This window comes from Carassius carassius, chromosome 33 (assembly GCF_963082965.1).
Source record: "Carassius carassius chromosome 33, fCarCar2.1, whole genome shotgun sequence".
In the NCBI taxonomy this organism is placed as follows: domain Eukaryota; kingdom Metazoa; phylum Chordata; class Actinopteri; order Cypriniformes; family Cyprinidae; genus Carassius; species Carassius carassius.
In genome coordinates, this window is record NC_081787.1 from 8,720,383 (window position 1) to 8,744,447 (window position 24,065).

General features: G+C 36.5%; 1 protein-coding gene and 1 long non-coding RNA gene across 3 annotated transcripts in view; both read right to left on the reverse strand.

Annotated features, from left to right (window-relative positions):
* The window catches only part of LOC132114224 (uncharacterized), a 534,277-nt gene that overhangs the window by 385,241 nt on the left and 124,971 nt on the right, over positions 1-24,065 (reverse strand). The gene's annotated exons all lie outside the window — the stretch shown is intronic.
* LOC132113690 (platelet-derived growth factor C-like) overlaps positions 1-24,065 on the reverse strand; it is a 46,215-nt gene that overhangs the window by 17,551 nt on the left and 4,599 nt on the right. For both annotated transcript variants that reach the window (XM_059521604.1, XM_059521603.1), the window contains one exon: positions 2,547-2,742. In XM_059521604.1, coding sequence (XP_059377587.1) covers positions 2,547-2,742 — 196 coding nt within the window. The remainder of the gene's footprint in view (positions 1-2,546; positions 2,743-24,065) is intronic.

Consider the following 24,065-nt stretch of genomic DNA (forward strand, 5'->3'; position numbering starts at 1 on the left):
TGTCTGACTACATTTGCAATATTACACCCACATTTTACCATCCAACATTCTCCGGATGGATAAAAGACATTCCTTCTCACTGAATATCAGAAACATTAGAGAAGTAAAATGTAAAAGTAAAATTGCGAATGGCCAAACAGCTGATAAAAACATAACACTAATCCACAAGTATTTCACATGACTCCAGCCCATCAATTAACAATTTATGAAGTGAAAAGCTGCATGTAAGAAACAAACCAATCAATAAATAATTTTATCTTTAATCCGTTGCTTCTAGGTAAAATAGTTCTATCCATAATATTGCCTTCTCTTGAAAAAGAAAAAAAAGATGCATAAAGATATATGCATAGATCAATCACAGCCAAAAACAGTTCTAAACAAATATGTTGGTGGATTTTAAAGTGAGAGGACAGCAGAGGATGGACTTTTCACTGGAGGAAGTGATATTATGGATTGGGGATTTGTATTTTTTGTGCTGCTGGAGGCAACGGTTTGAAGTAAAAATGCCTTGATGTACTTGTTTCTAACAAACCTTTCACTTCACAAGACTTAATTGTGGATTATTGTGATGTTTTTGTCAGCTGTTTGGTACTCTCATTCTGATGGCACCTATTCACCCCAGAGAATCCATTGGTGAACAAGTGATTTAATGCTAAATTTTTACAAATCTGTTCCAGTGACCCAGAGATCTACCATCCAAGATGCAGATGAGTAAATTTGAGCAAATTTTCATTTTTGGGTGAACTATTACTTTAACCAAAACAGTGTTAATGTGCAGTTAACATGTAGACACTAGGAGGCGCTACACACATAGCTGGCAATACTCCAGAGGTTTGCTAATAAATGTGTATGAAAACACATTATGTAATTAATTGTTGACAATAAATAAAACTATACTGATTTACCCTAAGCACAAGGCTTTCAGAAAATGAAGAACATTTCAGAGGTAACATGCACAAGTCAATAGGGCATTAATTAAGACAAAATATACTAGAAAAACATTATTATTTATCAATATTTGGCAGAGGTCTACAAGATTTTTCCACACGAACCCATCAGCTATGTGAAGGTCATCATCTACATTCTGGGAAGCAGAAAACACAGATGTGCACGTCTGCAATCGATTGCACTATACAGCAAAACAGAGGCATGGACAGAGGCCTGGAAGAAAGGAAGGCAGGAAAGCTAGCCTGTAATTAAAGGGCCTTTAATGTGGATTGGCTGGCTGGGCTGTGTGTGACCTACACTGTGTGTACGTCTATGATCGTATGCTCCTCCAGAATCTCAAACAGATGCTATGGAGTTACATAGGAGACTAGGAACTAAATATGCACAAAGTAGAAAGGGCTGTTCTGTATGTCATCCTATCAGTCATGGAAAAAATAAATATATAACTGAACATAATCACTCTAGGGATGGGCTTTTCATTATTCATCAGCCTTCTTGCAGCACAGCCAATCTCCCAAATTGCCTCCTTTCGACTCTAAATCTTAAAAAATGGACTCGGTCACAACAAGCACATACATCTCCACTGTAATTCCTCCTTCTCCACATACACTTACACTGCTGCATTGTATATAGGTGCTTTATCTTAGGTCTGACCCTGTCAAGAGAGTGCAATGGATGCCTGATGCTGCGTGTTTAGTAGTGCTGATTTGTCGCATAACACTAAGCAAATATTTGAGCACCTGAAAGGAAACCTTTGGGAATTTTTCAAGCTCTCAAATCTTCTAAATCTCCTCCTCTCTACAGATTTGGTGCTGTCTTGATGCCCTATTGCAACCCGTCAGTTTAAATCAACTTCCAGCTTTGAGTTGTACTAGACAGTCACAGCCAAAAAAAATAAATAAATAATCTGTTTAATTTGTCAGTTACCACAAAAACATGGCATTTCTGAAATGTAAAGTGCTGAGTCCATAATAATGATTACCTAAACAGTCTTATTAATTAAATAGTAGAAACAATTTACAAATGTAAAAAATATTAATAAATATGAAAAAAACACAAATAAATAAATAAATAAATAAAAGTAAAAAAGTATCAGTTTACAAATTAAAATATGAAAAATAGAAATCAAATAAAATATAAATAAATGGAAATCAATAGTAGACAAGTTTTACAGATAAAAAAAAAAAAAAAAACAGATTAAATGTAATTTTTTCCAATAATACCACCTTCATGAAATGACAACCTGCCCTTCCCCAAAATATTTAACCATGAGAAGCAATGCAACTGCCAAAAATGATGGAAAATAAATCAATAATACAGTGTGAATAATAATAATAATAAATGCACTGTAGTCAATTGAAAGACATGAAAAAAAATCTATATCCAAACTTCTAAATCTACTTTTTGTAAGTGCATCGGTTTGATTTACTCATATACCACAAAAATTGTCTTTAATTGTCTTCATTTACTCTTTTATTCTCTGTCTTCTACATTGTTCTTCATTTATTCTCTGTCTTCTACATCTGCATGTTAAGTATTGTCCTTCTCTAATGTGCATGTGAGGTCTCGCCACTAACCAAAGGGTAAGGGTCTCTTACTTGCAAATGCCGTCCTCGGCGTCCTCCAGACCAAAGCGAGGATCAAAGGTCAACTGGATCCTGGAACTTTCCGTGACTGCCACCAGCCGCCACACTATAACTGTATTCCGGGGATAAGCGTTGGGGAAGTCAGGACTTTGAAGAATTCCATCCCCGGTGACACTGAGGACCTTCTCATGATGAAACTCATGCACTCCTACAGAACAGAGAGAGGAAAAAAAAGAGGTTTATTATAACATTATTGAATCTGCATAACTCACCAGAGAGGAGAAAGAACACACTATAAATTCATTATTGAATAGTTCTTTCCTTTTTTCTTTAATGTAAAATTAACATAAAAAAGGATTTAGCTTCAACTGTTTCACATTAAAACCCAAATAATATGGATTATGCAATGCATTGCATATACTACATAACTGATCACACAAAGAAAGAATGAACCAAACCCAAGGCTTCTGTTTTTTATTGAGCACTGATTGACTGCAAACCTGACAATCACATTAAGCGACTGATAAAAGGAAACCACAGAAATGATTTTGCCTTGTCAATACCATAAAACCAGCAGAATGATGTTCTACCATTTGCTAACACAGCATACACTTAATGAACCCCTGTGTATCAAAGCAATATTGTGCTTTGATGTTGCTTCACCATAGTAGTTTTCCATTATAGATCTAGATAAGGATGATCAATCAGTAGTTATAAAGTTTTATTTATAGTGACACTCCAGCTGGCAATGACCTTCCTAGTTGTAGCAGTAAGATAAGAATTAAAGTTATACGTCAAAAAATATTGTTTAGGTGGTGGAAACTTGTGAAGAGTACTAGGACAGATTGTTCTGCTTCAATCATTTTCAGTTTATAGCTTTGATAGTTTAACAGTTCAGAGAAATGCAAGGCTGAAGAAGTCATTTTGAGCTCAGTGCTTCAGGTTTAGCAGCATGAAAGAGGTAAGGTATGCCAAGAGTTTAGTCGTTTAAAATTCAGAAATGATTACATACTGATTTTACTTGCTATTTTGTTATGACAAGATTTACGGAGTTGTTCCTCCCTAGAGGAAGACAATATAATGGCTTCTTCAATACAGCACAAATAAAAGCAACTTTTACCTGCAGCTTTGCCAGGAAGGGAAAATGAGCTTATAGACATTCTGTGCTGACTTCCAATAGATTTTTCACTTAAAACTGTTATCCAAAGGTCATTCTTAACTCTTAATCCATATTTAACACTGTTATTCTAGGTTAGTAATTAATCTTGTATAGTCCGGATTTAATGTGTTACATTCTTTATTTTTAAAGTTAATATGCCTATTTGCGTTAATGAGATTAAAAACATTGATTGGACAAGTACAACATGCAACAAGCACACAAATGATTTTATTTTAGTGTAAATGTACATGAAGTGAATGAATATTTAATAAGGTAACCACTAAGGCATATGATTGGTTGCCTATTAGATTTAACATCACAATGTTTCACAATGTATAATTTAGCATTCAGATTTTATAACCCAGGGTTAACTCAAAAGATGTGTGAATTTTAGTTGGTTTTTTAGTAAAAAAAAAATTCACTTATCTTGGAAAAAACCATGCAGATAACCTGGTAAAAACCAGCCTTTACCTGGGTTAAGCCAGGGTTAAGTTGGGTAAGAAAAGCCTACAAGTCTTTCTACATGTGCTGATGCCCTTTAGCCAACATTTCACAAGAGTTACATCACAGCAAAGAGAACTAATAAAGAACCAGCCTGAAAATACGGTTCCAAACAAGGCAAAAACAGTTCATAGGAACGGAGGCTTGTTTCCTGTCCAATAAAATGTTATTGAATTCTGCAAGAGGATTGAAATCTACCTTTTCCTGTTGTACTAGGTTCAGAAAAGATGTTTGATGCAAACAGACAGCTGATGAAATGCAACACCAGTGCTGGCTTTTACAGGCCTCTCACATTGAGAGCCCACCCAAGGGAAATACACGCAGATTTTTTATTTTTTTATTTTTTCACACTACACTCATAAACACACAGCTCCCATTGAGTTTCAATAGGTATCTTGATCTGTTATGCTCTTTCTGGTATATCTGAATTACTTAACACTGGAACAATTCACCTTCAAAAGTAACAAAATCCCCGAACGTTTTCCTGTGCTGTATTTACAGATATCAATACACAATGGATGTTAAGCTTTCAAAAAATGAGTCATTGCTTCCTTTCCAGCAAGTGCTTATTATCTTGTTAGCACAATGGAGGTCCAAAACAGGTTGACCTTCTTTGTATACACAAAAATACTCAAATATCTTTTGTATTTTCAGAAAGAAAGTCATACAGGTTTGGAACAACATTGGGATGATTAAATGATAGAATGTTCATTTATGAGTTTTTGTTTCTTTTCTTTTATTTTTTTTTGTATTGGCGAATGTCTTATTTATCCTTCCACGGTCTGGATGACAGATCGCATCACAAGAAGCAGTTAATGCTGAATGATGTTTCAGGAGTCAATGGAAGAGAAATGACTGAACCACTGGGGTTTTAAAAAGTTCTGGGGAACAGCTTTAACCCGAGTTGTGTCCGCAACCACAAGATACAGAAATTTGATCACTCTGACAGCCATAACTGAAGAAAAGAGCAGAACAGAGAAAGAGAGATAAAGTCAAGTCAAGTCAAATCATTAAAAAAAAAAAAAAATCTGGTTAGAACATCAAATTCCAGTATGTCTGACTAAGTCTCTGTGTGACTTGTTTATAATAAGCAGGAGGAAAAAATTTGAGTGGAAAAAAGAAGAGACGACTGATATAATTTCTCTCTGTAAACATGACAGAGGCTACTTTGATGTCTCCATCTCATGTTATGATTAACTGCACTCTGGGGAGATGTGAAAGACAATACACAAGTCAGTTTTAAATAGACAAACTTTGTGCACATCCGAAAAGTACCCCACCCCCAGGTTTCTGAGCTAGACACGCAGAAACCTGGCATGCCCTGCAAACTATTGCCCATGTACAATAGACACCTTGTCAATGTTAGCGAGGTAAAGCAAGATCGCTCATGATCTCCAGATTTGAGGAGCATTTTATGAGTAACAAATCCAAACAAAAGAGCCCGAGGCCCATAGAATAGTGTTGAACACCTCAGATCTGTTTGCAGCACAAGCCTAAACCCTTTATGGACTCAGTTATATAAACAGATCATGAGTCGGCTGCCGCTGCCAAGTTCTTTGATGTGCTTTGAAATAAGAAAGGGCCTTTCCTCAGCATGTTACAGCATTTGCCCAGTTGACTGACAGCTTCTTGTCAAGCTCTGCATTAATGTTTATAATTCTCTTAGGTTTCTGGCATTATGTCATGCCCTATGACTGTAAGTTGTTCTTGGAAGGAAGGATAAGATGTATTCCTGTTCTCAAAACACTAATGTAACAGGAGCAGGTGTAGCTGATGTCTTACTGGAAAAGAAGTGGAGCATCAGTCAGCACTCTGCATCATTCAGAAATAAACAAATACCACCAATTTAATTTCAATTAAATTCGGAATTCAAGTTTATTTGTATAGTGCTTTTCACGATATAAATCGTTGCAAAGCAACTTTAGAGAAATTAAGATCCTACAATATATTTAGTAGTAGCTTATCAATGGTGACTGTTAGTTAATGTACATATGGCAGAAATGTATGGAGAAATCAATTAAAGACATAATCAAACAGACGTTGAACACTATTAACAGCAATTATTATAGAATAATAATTCCGAACAAGCAATCATGTACACTTCATTTCCTAGATTTAAAGTGTTCCTGTATTTTTAAGTATGTGGGTGACAAATGGCTTCTACATACACACTCTTAAAAATAAAGGTTCTTTATTGGCATATATGACTCCATCAAGAATCTGTTACATCTATAGAAACTTTCTATTGTACAAAAGGTTCTACACAATGTAAAATGGTTCTTTTAAGAACTCTTGACTGATCTTGAATGATCTAATTTTTTGTTTTGTTGCTAAACTTGAAAACCCTCCACGTGTGACTGCACTTAATTCAAGCTCAGTAAAATTAATCTTTTTGTCAATCCAATTTAAATTTAACTTCCTGAGGTGCAGGGAAAACTCAATTTGTATTCACAGTCATTATTAAAAAAGAAACAATATAATTTGTGCAACCTTGGATTTAGTAACCTTCAGTATCTACAACCTCAACAAACTATTTTAAATGGTGCTGATAAGACTACCATCCTAAGAGTCATAAACAGCTGTTGTTCATATTTTGACTGATAATTAAACAAGGAACAGTGAGTTTTACATGCGGTTTTAACAAATGAGCTCTTAAAACAGAACAAGGTAATTACACCCCCCCCCCCCGCATGCCTCTGAAAAACAACACGTACATAATTTAATGGCAAAAAATAAAATATTAATAATAATTAAATAAATAAATGTTAAACAGTAAGTGGAAGGGATATCTGTAGGTTCACAGCATACAAACATGTAAGTGCAGGAAAACAGAAATTTTGTAATGCTTCAAAAACTCAAGTGCACAAATACAGTAATGTCTCATGTTCACTGACCAAATCAAGGTTTGTCATTAGAGACTCAACTTCAGCCTTGACACTATAACTTTCTTGTTTGATTTTTGAAGTTTAGGTTTGGTAGGGATTGAGAGAGGTTCTGTGTCTGTACTTTGAGATGACCTCCTCTCTGGGTTAAATAATGTCATATAATGATCAGAGGCTGGCCCCTTGGGTGCATTACCTCAAACATGACTTTTCCTTGACCCACTTCTCTTTTTTCCCTCTTCTCCTGAGGAGGGCACTACACTGATTAAGGTAGGAAGCTGAGCATGAATAAATAAGGGCTAACAGTGTTACCATTGTGCCTTGTTCACATGTTAGACCTCCGATTGAGTCTGGAGTTTAAATATTAACCTGAAGGCGGTAGAAACAAAGATGGCACAGACATAGGCGAGCATGTGCGTCTGGATGTGGGCAAGTGTCTAAATACAAACAAAAACAGTGACAAACAAGAACACATTACTATTTAACACAAAGTGACCCCAAACAACCTCAACATAATGTCAAAAAATGTTTATGATGCATTACATCATAAATATGTTTACTACTACTAAACAAATTATAACAGACTTGAAGGGATACAAAAATATATATATTTGAAGAACACCGAGTTCCATTCAACATTGCACACCACTGACTTTCATTATATAGACAAAATGAAGCTTAAATGTTACTTTTCGACGGCTTATTGCACTGAAACTAAATCTCTGGCCTATTGCCTTTCTCAGTCTACTCTGATCAGGTTTTTATATGTTTGAGGTTCAGAAACTGCAGTGTAAGAGAGCATTACAATCAATCGAGCTCTTAAAAACGCTTTCGAAACCTCTTGTTGCAAATTTGGCATAATAGCACTACATTTCACTCGATTCATATTTCCCAGTTGTCTGGCAGAAGGCCTTGATGTCTGTATTTATTTCACTCAAGAAAGTTCATGCTGGAGATCAGCGCTGGTGCCCGTAACAGCATTTAACAACATAACGTGCTAATGTTTCTGATTCCAAGGGACTTGTTTGAACGCTGACTGTGTTTTAATCCCCCACATGTCGGGAGCTGACTGCAGCCGGCTGGTCAAACTATACCCCACACTTACCATTTCCCCCACTGTGCATGCCGATTTTACCCCCCTGCATTTAAGTTGTTCCTACATCTGCTCATGGTTAAGGGTTTGCAGCGCTAACTACAGGTGCTGTAAATTCCAGTTCTGGCTTTTTCATATTTATTGCTTTAAGGTTTACAGTTGGGCAGCAAGGAGAAGAAGGGAAAAGGATAGAAAAGGAGAGTAGTGGGGGAGATACAAATGAGGGGAACACATCATGGGAATTTATCATACCTTTAAAAAATATTAAAAAAGCTTCAAAAGACTTATTTGGAATGGTTCTATCTGCAATGCAGATGCTCCATATGGAAACTCACCACAGGAGACTGATGCTTTGACTCACTGAATTGTTAGGTTCCTGTTGGCCATTTAGCATCACTTAAGTGGCAAACCTTTTTTCTTAATATATTTATTTACACACACACACACACACACACATATATATATATATATATATATATATATATATATATATATGTAGGTGGAAGCTTATAACTAGACACTGTATAAGGTCAGGGTAAATTGATCGAACCTTTCATTTCTTATTTGTATAGATCCATTGTCTAATTTCTGCATCATCTGTCTGCAAACCTGCAATCAGCAGCAAAACGTCAAGGTTTCAGTCAAGACTAACATCAATAGGCTTCATATTTCCCATTGACATTGTGACTTAACTCCATGACACTGGTAGCAGACACATGTGTTCTTTTCAACACAGGTCACAAATCACAATTGACACCTTGACACTCACTGGCACATCCATACGTGTATATAAAAGAAACATTAACAAATCCTTCCAATAATGGTACTGTTTTGCTAAATTCAACAAAGATATTGCATGGTCTATTCACAGTGCTGTTGGACTTAATAAAGGGACAGTTCACCTAAAAATGGAAATTCAGATTTCATAGATTCATTATAATTTATTTATCTTCATGCTGGTTTAAATTATTTTCTTGTGTCAAACTCAAAGGCTTTACAAAAGGTATGTAAAAGTACACAAAGAAATTTAATATAACTGATTCACAACTTTTTTTTTTTTTACAAATAAATTGTGGTAAAATGCAAGGTCAAGTGAAGCTTGGCTAAGCTAAATCCCTATAAACGCTGTGTGAGCATAATGTTGCTGTTGTGTCATCACATGCGGAGTAACAGAATCCTGCAGGCACTTCACCAAGACCCGATTAAGATCCTAACAGGCCACCAAAACCTTCCCTCTCCACAGCTCATAGAATGAGGCTCATCCATTAACACGTTCTCTCAGAGAGCTCCGTAACATCCGCACATGCTATCGTATGGCCAAATGTCGACACCGAACTAACCCACTTGGTGGGTGGGTGTATATAAGTGTGTGTATGAATGAGTTTGGGAAGCACTTGCCCGACAGGAAATTTGATTCTGAAGTTAGCATGACTGTTCCCTCTGTCTCTCTTCACAAGCTTTTTCTAATGTCTCACTTCATGTGGTTTATACTGCTGAACGGCTGACTGTGAGCTTAAGCTCGTCACTGTTAAAATTATTATCAGATCAAGTATCATCAAGGAAGAACATTATTTCTTCAAGTTCACTTTACTCACGCTTTATGCCAGATCTAAAATTAACAGCCAACAACTGGGAAAATAAAAGTATGTTGAATGAGACACACTGTAAGTCATGTACATTCCCACAACCATTACGGTGATCCACTGTTCACCTCTGTTCTTTGTAGATTTGATTTTATAGGCTAAAAAAAATTACTATAATTTCTTGTGGTCTAGAATTAAAAAGTTTTGATAAGTACATAGTAAGGAGCTATGTTAACAATGTAATTGTTATTTCGCCAAGCATTAAAAGTCTCCCTTATGTCATTCCAAACCTGTATGACTTTCTGCTAGGAACACAAAAGACATTCTGAAGATCAATGGAGTCCAATCGACATTGGATCCCATTACCTTTCATAAATAAAATAAAAAGAGATTTTTCAAATACATCACAACAGGTTTGGAACGACATGAAGGTGAGTAATTGATGACAGTTTTCATTTTTAGATGAACTACCCCTTTTAAAAATGTTTACTACTTGTGGCAAACAAAGACTGCAAACTGCAAAAATAATTGTCTTCCAAAACAATACCTTAGGAGAAATTAGACAGACCTTTTTTTTATTTTTTTGAGTCAAACACTTTTCGTTAGTTTAATGATTTTATATAAAGGGAAGATACAAGAATACAAACATCCCTATTAAACTAGCCAACAACACTAAGACCAAACAAGGCTGAGATATATTTTAGGCTTTTCTCAAAAAAAGTGTGTCTATTCGTGTGTGTGAAAGGAGCTTGAATTAAACTTTTCCGACTTGTCAGCTGCTTGCATACTTGTGTTTGCGATTCTGGCCACACGCACAAGGCTTGCTCGTGTTGTATACAGACCACATCCTTTAACAATTTGGTGAGGTCTTCAATTAAGCAAAACACGTGTGCGTGTTATTCTCTAATGGATGTCTGGTGTACTGCCTGGCTCATGCTTACTTTCACCACAGCGCTCTGTTTACATAGACACGGCTTTGGTTCTCTGTAACTTATCTCTGACCAGAAGGGCCTTGAATTAGACATGACATCATCTGTGAAATAGCAGAAGACAGTCAACAATCAGACTAATAGGGTATCTATTACAGGTAGCCATTGGGTTTTCTCATAAAATGTAGGCTGTTTAACCGCTGGCTTCCTTATAAAGGGAAATGTTCCTTTTATTGGTGCTTTTGAAAATTTTTGTTTTACTGCCCATTAACATTTTGGATGAATTCAACTTTAGAAACTGGGAGAGGAAATTTTAATAACAAATCAAGGTCTGCGTTATGCCAAACACGTACTCTCTATTTACATCTCTAAAGATTTCTGTGAAGAGCAGAAACGTACAAAACAGTACTGTGGAAACACCTTGCTATTTGAACATGACAATGGTTATACTATGGTTATCTTTGAATATCCGAATCCACTTTAAAACAATCAGGCAGAGACCTTAAGGAAGGATCCGTTTTTGTTGATCATGCATTCCGAACCAACAAATATCCCTATGGATTTGCAATATTACCTATAACTATTAACATACCTGATGGATCTTTGGAGAAGTCTCTAAAATCTGTGGGTCACCTTAATTCATAATCAAAATTAAGTATGCATCAATATTGAATTGAATATTTGCAATTTAGTCCCAGTTTTGGAACAAGAAAAACATACAAGTCTGAAAATGGCTTTAGTACCCAGTAGTTGTACTAGTCCATAAACGACAGAGCTAATTAAGGGCCTATGTGTCAGCTTCTGAGTTCTCACCACACAAACCAGCTCCATGCTTAGTCGAGAAACCATTCTCATCAGGGTGGGTGGCCACATTAATGTCTCAAACCCCCTCTAATCTCATACTGACCTGCCAGAGTAAAAATCTTCTGAGGATAAACTTTCATATAATAGCAGAAATTGCTGGCAAGAGACGACACACCAGCTGCTACAATAAACAAATTCCATGTCTGCCGGTATTAAGAGCAAAACTCACCTTTCCACTGAATCTTTATCTCACCCTCTCATAGTCACACAGACAGGTACATCTGTATCTGGGCCCAACACAAAACTCAGACACAAGACATCTTCTCTTGAAGGTTTTTTAATTCTGCCACAGCTGTGCTGGTTCTCTTGTGGAATGGCTGCAGGGCTCTTTGTAATCCCTTCTGTGATTTTGGGTGCTACGTGTGTGTGTGTGTGTGTGCTCTCCCAAGTTTTACAGCAGTAATGCATCTCTCCCCTATAACACAGTCCATCTTAAAGCACATTTTAAATTCACTTAAAAGTTTTAATAAAGGAAAAGCTTCTGTATAAGACCCTACAGTCTGTTCCACGTACTCCAGCTGTCTTTGAAGACAAGAATGTTCTGTGTGAACAGCCTCTAAGAAATGCGCCTGATTCTAACTGGCGATCCATAATTAAACAGGACTCCTTTAAAAGAATAGTTCTCAAGAAAAACAAAAAATCTGTCATTTACTCACCCTCATGTCATTCGAAACATGCATGACTTTTTCTCCTGTGGAACAAAAATATTTCAAGAACTGTCTTTTTTTTTTGTCCATATAATTCAAGCAAATGTTAACCAAAACAGTATATGGTTACCAGCAATATTAAGAATAAATTATTTTGTGCTCCTCAGAAGAATGTTAAAGAAAGAATTGTCATCAATTTAAAAATGTGCATATCCCCAATAAAAAAATAAAAATAAAAATAAAAAATTGTCTGGGAATGACAGACATTTTGGAATGTTTTTTTTTTTTTTAGATGAAGAAACGAGCATAACAACAGTACAGTGTATGAAGTGAAAACAAAACATAAGTATTTATCTGGTAAACAGCCAAGATATAGATCTGGGCTTTTAATGCCACACTTACTATTTAGTAACATCACGTTAAGACATGCAATGCCCAGCTGTTGGTGTATAAGCTATTGGCTTGTTTAACATCAGATATGGAGCCAAAGAAAATATATGCATATCTAGGCAGATAAACAAATAAAGCATTAAATCCCCAGTGATGCAAATGCGTCATCATTCTTAAATAGTTAAAGACTTTACTAAATACAGTCACCAAAATAGGCATCCCGTTTCATGAGGGAGGATCAGTCACTCTGGCTAATAGCATTTCACAAACAGACCCAAATAATGGTTAAACGTACACTAAAACACACATGTAGACACACAGCGTTCACATTCACTGCTTGCTCTAGCATGTACACATACCATGGGAAGATGGTCCAGACGTTCAAAATGAACCAGCTGAACTTGTCTTGGTGAATCGAGGCTACAAAGTACATTTGAGGGGTGATTTTTATTAAACTGAAGTTGATTTTTTTCTCCACACAGATGCAACTTATGTAACTCATTATGTATAGCACATAAAAGTTCCCCTAATGTGCACAATGGACCAAAGGAAAATTATTTAAGACTCATTACATAGCTAAGGACAGATTAAAAGCTTGGATTCCCTTTTAACTGTAATGTTTTCCTGAATCTGCTGATTCAGAAAAACAGATAAAAGGTTTTAAATAAATTACTTAAACACTTTGTGTTTGATTGCATGTTAACAGCCTACAGACACCATTTAGCATAAGAGTGCCTTGATCTGTCAGATGCTTGCTGTTAGTGGTGACAGATAACACAACAAATGCTGAGTCAAGTGTGACTGATAGATTCCAAAAACACCCAATTAAACGGTAAAAACATCAGGATAACCGAAAACAAGACATAAGGGAAAATGCTAATTTTTTGGTTTCCAAGTCATAGTTTAAAAAACACTTACATTGTGGTAACACAATACACGTTTTCGAAAAAAAAAAAAAAAGATTCACACTTGTGTGAGCATTTTAGATTAAAACCATTTGAGTCCATACTTCACAACACTTTAGTCAATACTTACTAATCCTGCTGAGACTCAGGCAAAAGCTCTTATTAAAATCTTAGTTCTATACATACGAGCCCAGGTGTTTTTATTGTTTGCATTAGAAAGCAGCAATCCAGATCATCCAATGATTGCTTTAAATCTCCATGTAATGGCTTTAGTCCTATCTTGATCGTGTTCATTCATCTCAATCAAACGAAAGCGTTAATGCATTAAAGGCAGATGTTCTTCACTCTGATTATCTGTGTAAGGTTCTTTTTTTTTTTTTTTTTAAGACATTCTTCACAATGCCCTTATTTCTCAAAGCATCCTGCATGAACTGTTTTAAATATGAAAAACACACCAAACCATCCATGATGAAAAAAATAATAATAATTCAGCACAAAACTGTTACTGCACCTGGTTTTTGCAAGTATGGGCACATAAACCAGGTGGTTTAGTTAAGAAGTGAGCACAGATGCATTGCAGTAAAAAACGGATTCACACAACTTTGCCAAATTATCTGAAAGATGTCTATTTTAACAGTTAAATCCCATTACTGCCACAGGTGTGGGAAAAGAGATGGTCCCTTAAATTGTTGACTGATGCATTGTGAAACATGCACACGCACTGAGCAGTGGCACAGAGATGAATGAGAGCTGTGCCTGGCATCTCATTAGCCAGTGGGGCTTCCGGCTTGAGTTAGTGCTGTCATTCCGACGAGCTAATGAGAGGCTTTTGAACAGATGTCCAATGCGAGGGGGGTGAGACAACTTCACCTTCTGTGCTTTAAGCCTGATTTATCCCACCTTTTTTCACCTCAGTCTAACACACCATTTTGATCACCCCCCCCCCCCATTAGCCATAAAATATATAAACACCAAGATACAGAGATGGACTGAAAAAATAAAAAGCATAGTCTGTTATAAATACACACCGACTAACCCTCAGGGTTTGATTCAGTGGATAAGCTCATGGAAGCCATCTTTTTTCTTCTTTTTTTTATTAGTATCAGCATGCATTCCACTTATCAGTGCTGAAGTCCTACTATGTCACAAGCCAATGAGAATTTAACAGCCCATTAGGGATTGGACACTAAATTAATGGGCTTCTAAATGTGTAATCAGCATCGTTCATCCAGAGGGACTGATTATGTAGCTTTATCAGATGAGAAAAGACAGCAGGCAGAGGAACCTCAGTGAGAGTCATTCAAAGCGGCTAAAAAGTGTGTATGTACATGTCATCATACGTGAAGGAATTATACTTATGGCCCTACAAAGACAATATATTAAAAGATTCAGTAGCAGTCCAAGCGAATCTTCTTGAATCTAGCCTTGCATTCGTACAGCCATAAATCACAACAGGAGTCCATCTTAGCTGACAGCCAGGCTGCTGCTGTTCCTCCATCTGTAGGCTGGGAAATAGATCTCCAGTCTCCAGGGAAAACCAAAGTGCCACGCCTGACACCAGCATCTGTGTAAGTGTGTGCGCGGAGAATTTATTTGTGCTCCGGCAAAAAGCCAGACATTCTCCAAATACTATGTGCGATTAAGTTACACACTAGGGTGTGCGACTGGCACACTGTCGTATATCAAATTGCAGCATGTGCAAGGAAACAAAATGCAATCTGTCCGGCATGGGGGCACTGTTGCTCAGCTAGCGAGTACCATGAGAGGTGTGCTGCTACTCCCCCCCCCCCCCCTGATTTCAAATAACATATCGTCCATATTTCAACAGTGAACATCATACTGCTGACAGAATAACGATGAAGCTGTTGGAAGCCACATTCTAACACATCCGATTACAGTTTCAGAGAAATCTGAAGTTTTGCATGAGCAATTACTAACCAAATACACTGTTTAATCATAGAGGAAAAAAGAAAAGACCACAAAAAATGGATAGCTTTTGTCATTTACTTTGCCTTTTATTTTTCAAAAATTTTCCTTTCCATGGTACACAAAATTAGTTATTCAGGTGAATCTTTTTCACATAGTGGGTGCTATAGGCAGGGGACGGGGCCCACTAGGGGGCGGCAGCAAACTTATAAGAAACTTAAAATAACTGAAATAAGACACGCATTAAAATAAGACTGAAAACTAAAATGAGAGAGAAAAAAGAAAAAAAAAATCACTTTTTTTTCACATGCTCTTGGAAATTTTAAATGTGAGGTACACTGTAAAAAATAATTCTGTGGCTTAGTAAATATTACAGAAATTTGTAACTTTATTTACTTAATAAAATCTCTGAATATGGTGTACTTGATTGTTTGAGTTAAACATACCAAAATAATTGAGTAAAAATCCAACAGTTCATTTTATCTAAAATTTACAGATATATTTAAGTTGTTTTCAATAAAATGATTTAGTATTTGACTAACCAATTATTTCTTTATAATATACTTAATATATTTGTGAAATTTCTATCAAAATATTTGAGAATGTTGAATTAAACTGATCTGTTTCAAGAAACAAAAATATTACTTAATTCAAATCAATATTATTAATATATTTAACACACTCTTAAAATTTGAGTAAGTTTACTCAATTAAAACAATGCACCCCTCCCCCACCCTCTGACGTGACGACAACTCGACGGTTGGTTGAGTCAGTCTCCAGACAACAGCTCTCTTCTCAGCGTCGCAGATTTGGTGCATTTCCTCTGTGAAATTCAGGTTTGTGTATGTTTTATTTTATCTATAAAATGTTTACTGTGCTTTAAATCATATTTAATGCAAAACAACATACAGAGGCGTAATTCGACACCTAAACGAGAGTCGCGCTTGTCTTTTTGCATGATTGAAACGCTTTGCATAAACACATGACTTCATTCCTAATGATAATAAATATAATTATTATCATTTGGATGATAAAATGTCCTTAGAACTGTCACTGTTTGTTTATTGGCAGGTTATGTCAGTCACTCGCAGTATCTATCGGCTGTGAGTGAAACGCAGGACGGCAGTATGAAGTTCAAAGTTCACCCGCAGAGGCGAGTCCGTCTCCGGCACGAGGACCAGCGCCGATCCGGTGGATATTGGGTGGATTTGATTACACTTGAATTAGGCTACCTGAATTTTTAAATATTTAATTTTTACTTATAAAATGTTTGTTAAATGAGTTTAAATGTAGGCAATATTGTATACAGTGTAAAATGTGCTGTATTGCTGTACTCATTGACAATAAAGGCCAATGTCATGTATACTGGTGGTTGTGTGGAGTACTATTTTACAAAGGTTTAGAGAAAATAAAAAGTTAATATTACTCATAAATATTGTTTTTAAATGTTTAAATGTTCAATTATTTCTACTCAATTTTATTTGTTAATGTACCAGATGCAGTTACTCAGATTTACTTAATTTTTTTACTTGCATTTACTCAATTCATACAGTATATTTCATTGATTTCACAGTTTTTCATTGATTTCACTCAATTTTTTTGAGTGTAAAAATGTTTCACCAATAAAATTGAGTAAATAATAGTTAAACTTTTTACAGTGTAGTCTGAGTTTTTAAATGTGATTTCTAGACCTGTTAAATCTTGCAAAATAAAACCAAAAATATTATATCAGGTAGAAACCGTATTAACAACAAAAATAAAATAATAATAATACAAATTAAAAAAAAAATATATGTATCATTAGGTTTAGGGGTCGGTTTAGGCTAAGGCTTTATGGTTAGGTTTAGGAATTCTTACGATTTCTAATGACACCAGGTTAGACAGAGACTAATAGAGGAAACAGGAAATTATAGAAAGACGACGGTAGAAAGGTGGGTGGTATCGGAAACTACTGTAGACTTGAACCTTGGTCGCCTTTACAACTGTATGACCACGTGCAATTCCCGCCAGGTCAAATCTCTGATAGAACTGCATAATCCGAAAGTTTCTGTCAGTAATGCCATTTCTCTAAAACAGGTCAACTGTTAACATGAAAATGAAAACTTATAGTCTGGTTTCAGTGAATCCTCAGTTGCCACAGGGCATTTTTCCACACCATTCAAAGTGGAGGACTGAGCATTCTCAGCCTCCCTTGTGCATAAACAGTAGCCAGGGGTTAGCAGAGACCTTCTGAGAAAGCCTGACAGAAGTCACGTCACCACAGTGGTGTGGTGTTGACAACAAAATATTTCCTCATTTCAAAGCCATGGCACAAACAGCCCAGTCATAATGGCATATCATTTGGCTAATAGAGAGTTTCTTGGTGTGTGGGCTGATGATCATTCAATGATCTCCTTCCCCAGTGATAAACATGCTTTAATGAGTGAATTTCAGACTCTGCTGTCAAATAGGCAGGTTTGCAAAGCTGACAAGACTGAATATTGGTAAAACTCTACAAAAGACTTTGGACTTGCCACTTGAGTAATAATTACCATGCTAAAGCCAAGAAAACACCCAAAAGAATTAATCTTCCAGATGCAAGTTATGTTGTATAAAACAATGGCAGGATATTAATGCAATCTAAAGCCATGTGTTTTGTTTTTTTCTCCATTAATAATGCCTATAACAGGCTCGTTGCATAATATCATTAAACATTTTTCAGAGAAAGATATTTTAAAACAGATTTTGTATGAAATCTGGTCACTCAAAAATATATATATATTTTTTAAATAGTGAGTTGGTTTTATTATATTTTAGTATATGTTGTGTTATTAGTATATGTTTTATTATTTTATTATACATTTTATCTACTTAGACACACATAAATAGGTAGATCGAGACCAAGCAAGATAAGTGAGGACTAAAAAGGAAGGGGGGCACATCCAAAATACCTCTCTGACAGCGAGTGTTGACATCTGCCAAGGCATAGACATGCCTTGAAGAGATAGGAACCAAGGTCAAGTCATCACATTTACCTGCTGCCAAAAGTCTAAGGCCTTTGGAATTCAGTTTGCTCTGAAAACAGGCAATATCCACAGACAGCTTATGCTTAAGAGAATTATCTGTTCTGGCAGAGCACTAGCCCTCACAAACAGTTACAGGTTATCCGCTTGTTTCAGCACACAGGATTAACTGACCGCGGGTGCCAAGCTTTGGGTAGGAGTAACTGAACCCAGTCTAACTTAAATAGCATTGCCCACATATCACTTATCATTCATTACACTGTAAATATTAGAAGATTACATTATCATTACACTAGTTCTTGCAATAGTTAAGTCTCTAGTAGAGGTTAAAGGTTGCTCGACTCTTTATTTAAAAGTGCACATACATCCATCTACAAACTGTCTAAGGGGTAGTGGGTAGGATGAATAAAGAAAGGGAGCAAAGAGTCAAAGTGAGGGATGAGTAAATGCTTGAGGAAGTGTTGTTGTCAGCGAGTGATTGACAGGCATTAGCAGGACCTGAGGCTGCAATGTTCAGCTCTTCCAGTCTAGACAAGTCCAGATGAGCAATAATGTCATGGTCAGCGTCAGTGCTGGAACTTGGCTCTTTGAAGAATAGTTTTCACATAATTTCAAATGTTTGGGGTAGGTATGTTCTTTAACTTTGTTTTTAAAAGAAGTCTCTTGTGCTCACCAAGACTGCATTTATTTGATAAAAAATACAGTAAAACAGTAATATAATGATTAGTTTTTATAATACAATTTAAAATAAATGCTTTCTATTTTAATACACTTAACCCTGTGATAGCAAAAGAATGTCACATCATTCCTCAGAAATAATTCTAATATGCAAATTTAGTATAAACTTCTTGTCTGGAGAAAAAACAACAACTAGATTCAGATTAAAAACCGGAAACCTATTTGCGGTTATGCACATATGACTGTAGCCATAACTCTACATTATTGTATTTGTTGTCAGTGCAGTTTGAGATATACTGCTTTTGAAAGTTAAATCTGGGCTTAGCATTATAAGTAGACTTGCCTGGGGCCAAGCGGCATTAAGAACTCCTAGACGTTATTTCTTATCACTGCATAAATCATCAAAAATGAGAGGTAAGCAGACAGGAGGAAGCAGCTATGGACCACAATTACAGTCTTTAAAATCTGACTCCTATTCTTCAGCCTTACAATTGAAGCACTGAACTAAATATCTCCTATCTGTAATTAGATAAATATTTAATAAAACAGTTTTACACAGCATTAGCAACACTCAAGTCATAGGTTCGTTTCTCAGGGAATTCACAAACTTCAAATTTAAAGCACCTTAAATTGTTTTAGATGCAAGCATCTGACAAGTTAGGTCTGATTCTGAGGGCAAAGCAGTGCCTTTTCTCCTCAGTGTAGATGATGGACACCAACACTGAAATGATCTTCACCATTTCAGTGCACAAGCAATGGATTACTTGACCCTATTTAACTGAAACAAGAGAACATATAACTCATAGGATAATGGATATTAGATTGATGATGGCACAGGTGGTAACAGCACAGAAGACAGAAAGGCCATACAATTACAGGAGAAAAAAAAAACCCCCACAAAGCTATGACCCATTTCTACAGAGGAACTACATGGCCCTGCTGCTAAACCTTTTTATTGTAGCACTGTCTGGGTTAGGAATGTACACGCTCTGTCCATCAATACAAACATCCGACAAGCATTGGCTTGCTTACTTGCCAAATCTGTCGCACTGCCTTTCAAGTGTGCTGACAGCAAAAACATTGACACCTCCACTGTGCAATCTTCTATTCTAGGCCGGTTACAAAGAAGTCTTCACTTTAAACAAACTGCATAGTATAGAATAAATATTCTCTTCTGCTTTCCAGAGCTTTCCTCCTTAAGTCTTAAAGGTTTCAGTGAAAAAGCATGCTCCCCACTGAAATTTTGAAACTGGAGAATTGGCAGGGTACAGCGTGTCGATTGACAGCAAACTCCAGTGCCTACAGTATTACAGCCAGAAGGGCTTGGTGAAAAAGGACTGGAGTAAACTTTTACTTTAACAGGGAGTCATTTGTTTTAGGTGTGTGTGTGTTTGAGTTAGGGCTGTAGCTATCGAATATTTTAGTAATCGAGTATTCTACCAAAAATTCCATCGATTAATCGAGTAATCGGATAAAATGTGTTTTTGCTTAATTAAAGCACAATATTAATAATGCAAGAGAAAATAAGACTCCTGGGTCTTGTGACGGTCACGGAGGGACCGCACGTTCAACATGGACATTAATACACACACATACGCACAAACACACACCGAGACTGTTTGGTGATACAAGAGTTTATTCTAATTATTGATCAGAGAGTGAATGAAATACCTGTAAACTATGTGTATTTTTCCTGTGTAGCGTTTGTCCCATGATTTTTAGAGTCCTGGTAAGAAACAATGGCAGGAATTATTGGTTCTGCTTAGGGTGGGAATCTACCATGTATTAATTGAGCAGGGGGTTTCAGGGGCAACGTGGCCGATATGTTGCTGTTATTTCCTGTTTAATGTGAATGAATTAATGACATCAAAGTAGATTTATTAAGTAGAACATCATGCCAATATGTTTCTTTCAGACTCTGTATTCAGTTGGGGTTTTAAATAAAGCATTTTCTGAGATGCATTAAAGGCAGTGTAGGTAAAAAATGTATAAAAAACTTTTTTTCCAAATTTGTTTAAACTTTATTTATATATCAATACATAATTAAAATGTAAGTACTCTGAAAAAGAAAGTATAAAAATCGAGTGTCTGTAGACCTCTCACGACTGTTTTAAAGACAGCTCATTATTTCCATTCACTCCACCCCCTCCCTTCTGGGCTCCTTCCAAAGCCTCTAACTACGGCTCGCTAACTAATGTTATGTTAGCTATATTACGCAGCTACGTGTGCTAATGACACATGCTTCATGGAAAAATAAACAAAAAAATATGTATGATCAAAATACAAAAAGAAAGATTTACCTGTCCAGCAGAAATAAAGCCATCAAGGAGTCACTTTTCAGCCCCTTGAGTTCCCTCAGTTCTCGCCATCGCTGGAAAGCCACTCCGATATTAACTCACGTTTTATTTCTTTGTTTATCCAAAGACTTTTTGTTCATTGCCTTTTCTTGTACTGTTACTGTCTTCCTTTTTTGCCTGGTTTGCCTTCACTAACTGCATAGGCTGGTACTGTGAATTTTGCTTGCTGTTTCTCTGCCATTGTTCTGGTATTCCTAGGATCTGTGCCTGTTGAATTCCTCAAATCAAACGTGTGCGCGCAAGTGGGCAGGTCATGTGTGGCAAAAGGGTGGTTGCCATGGTTGCGAGAGAGTGACAGTCGCCTAAGCCAATCCTATGTTTCGTCCCGAAATGGAAATAATGAGCTGTGTTTAATACAGATTAAACGGTCTAGAGTCACTCGATTTTTATACTCTTTTTATCAGAGTACTTACATTTTAATTATGCATTGATATATATAGAAAGTTTAAACAAATTTGGAAGAAAGTTGTTTATAAATTTATTACCTACCCTGCCTTTAAACACATAAAACATTAATTTAATTTATCTTTTAATTATTGATTATTAACTTAACTTTTTGGTAAACAAAGGGGATTTACTATTAAATAAAACATGGAAGAAATGTTGTGTGATTAAACCTTATAAAAAAAATAATAATGTTTGATTTTTTTTTTTAGTGGTAGGCTATGTACATTCTGCTGAACAATAGTCTTTAACCGGACTTTTATTTTGACGGGTTGACGTACCTTTACAGTTCTGTGTATGTGATGTGACGCTAGTTTTACTCAAATCAAATGGTCAAATGCTCATGAAGTGACTGTCAGAGCAGTTCTGGAGATGTTGTTCATGTGTTCACATCCTTATAGTGAGACAGAAGACGCTGAAATCACCGGAGCGTCACGCGCGCTTCAGTGTGTGTTAATAAAGGAAGACGCGCTTCTGCTCCATTCATTAACAGAGACACGCAGAACATGCAGGATTGTTCCAGCTTAATATTTACAGATATTAGTCCATATCGTGATTTGATGTAAGTGCAATTACCTATTTTTGATTAATTCATTCAAAATTTGGCAAATTCCGTGCCATTCCGCGTTTAACTGTAAATTTTGTTTTTATGACTGGATTCCGCGATTCCCTCCACGTTTTCTGCATCGCGGAAATCATAGGGCCCTAGTTGTGGTATGCCAGCTCTATCTTGCAATGGACACACGCCACGACGTTCTCTTTACGTTTGCCCGCGACCTCAAATCAAAACATTGCTGACTCCTTGCAGTTTGAGATTTCGGATGCAGGGCTTGTGTCTCCTTCCGCTTTGTGGGTGACGTAAACGGGTTGTGTCACATTTAAAAAATCATTGCAAAAGAACCTGACGTGAGATTTAAAATAAATTAAAAGAGGCTTCGAGGCAGAGGAATTTGCCTCGATCATTTTTTGTAATCGAGTTACTCGAGGAATCGTTTCAGCCCTAGTTTGAGTTACCAGAAAGCTTGTTTTCTATTCATTGGACTACTGGGTATTGAAAATCCTTTTAGTTTAGGCTACCCACAGTGTATGCACAATTCACAATCGCAAAATAAACTTGAAATGCTATAGAAACTACTTAGTACAACAGGCTGGTAATGTAGAGCTTTGCCAAGCAAGAACACTGCCAGCTATCACACAGTCTCTGAGTTCTGGGAACCACCTTCCTCCGAAGCTTTTACAACAGAGGTAATTCCTACCGTATGTTGCTCTCCTTTGAGGAATGGATTGAGCAAGTGGCTTCAAATGTCAAATTCATTAATTTCTCCACAAGTCAAAAGTAACAATTTAACAGTTTTTGCCCATGCAATGCAAGTAAAAACATCATTTAAATTATTTAAATATAAACATTCAAAATATTATTAAAAACTGCAATAGTATCTCAATGATACTACATTAACACCGTGTGAGGGTGAGTAAATAACATCAGAATTTTCATTTCTGGGCTATCTATCCCTTTAACCTGCATGATGTTCATAAAATACCATGAAAAATGCACATGTTAATAACTAGGTTTAAACTCTTAAATGCACAGTGAAGTGTTGCTTGTGAGTTACACACCCAGCACTTAACTGTCGGATATGTGAGGCGCGCTGCATTTCCCAGTTAGCTGGTGCACCACATTAACCCCATTCCTAACAGAGTAATCCAGTAATGCAGAGCCTCGCGAGGCATTAAGTTGATATTAAAGCGGACTCTCACACGTCTCTGCCTGAGATGTCAGAGGGGTTACAATGGATTAATAGCGGATCTGGCACCATTAGAAAACTGCAGCTGTTTTCTGAAGCCACTCCACTGCTGTAAAACTGGCTTATGGACACAACTAAAGATGGGAACAGCTAAATGACCATGGTGCAAGTGTAGATTTGTCATTATTAGGGTAGGACAATGTTGCAACAAGGGTTAATGAACAACTCCTCACCAGTTCAGCATCTGGGTTCTGAATGATTCTTTGCTTCAATGGCATCTAGTTAATGCTGATAACATTCATAATTTGATGTCAATTACATGGCTATACATCATTTCACACTCAAGTCTAAAACAGTGGCTTTCAAACCCTAGGTCACGACCCTCGTGACTTAAAAAGTAGGTCGCCAGGGTGATTTAAGGAAAAT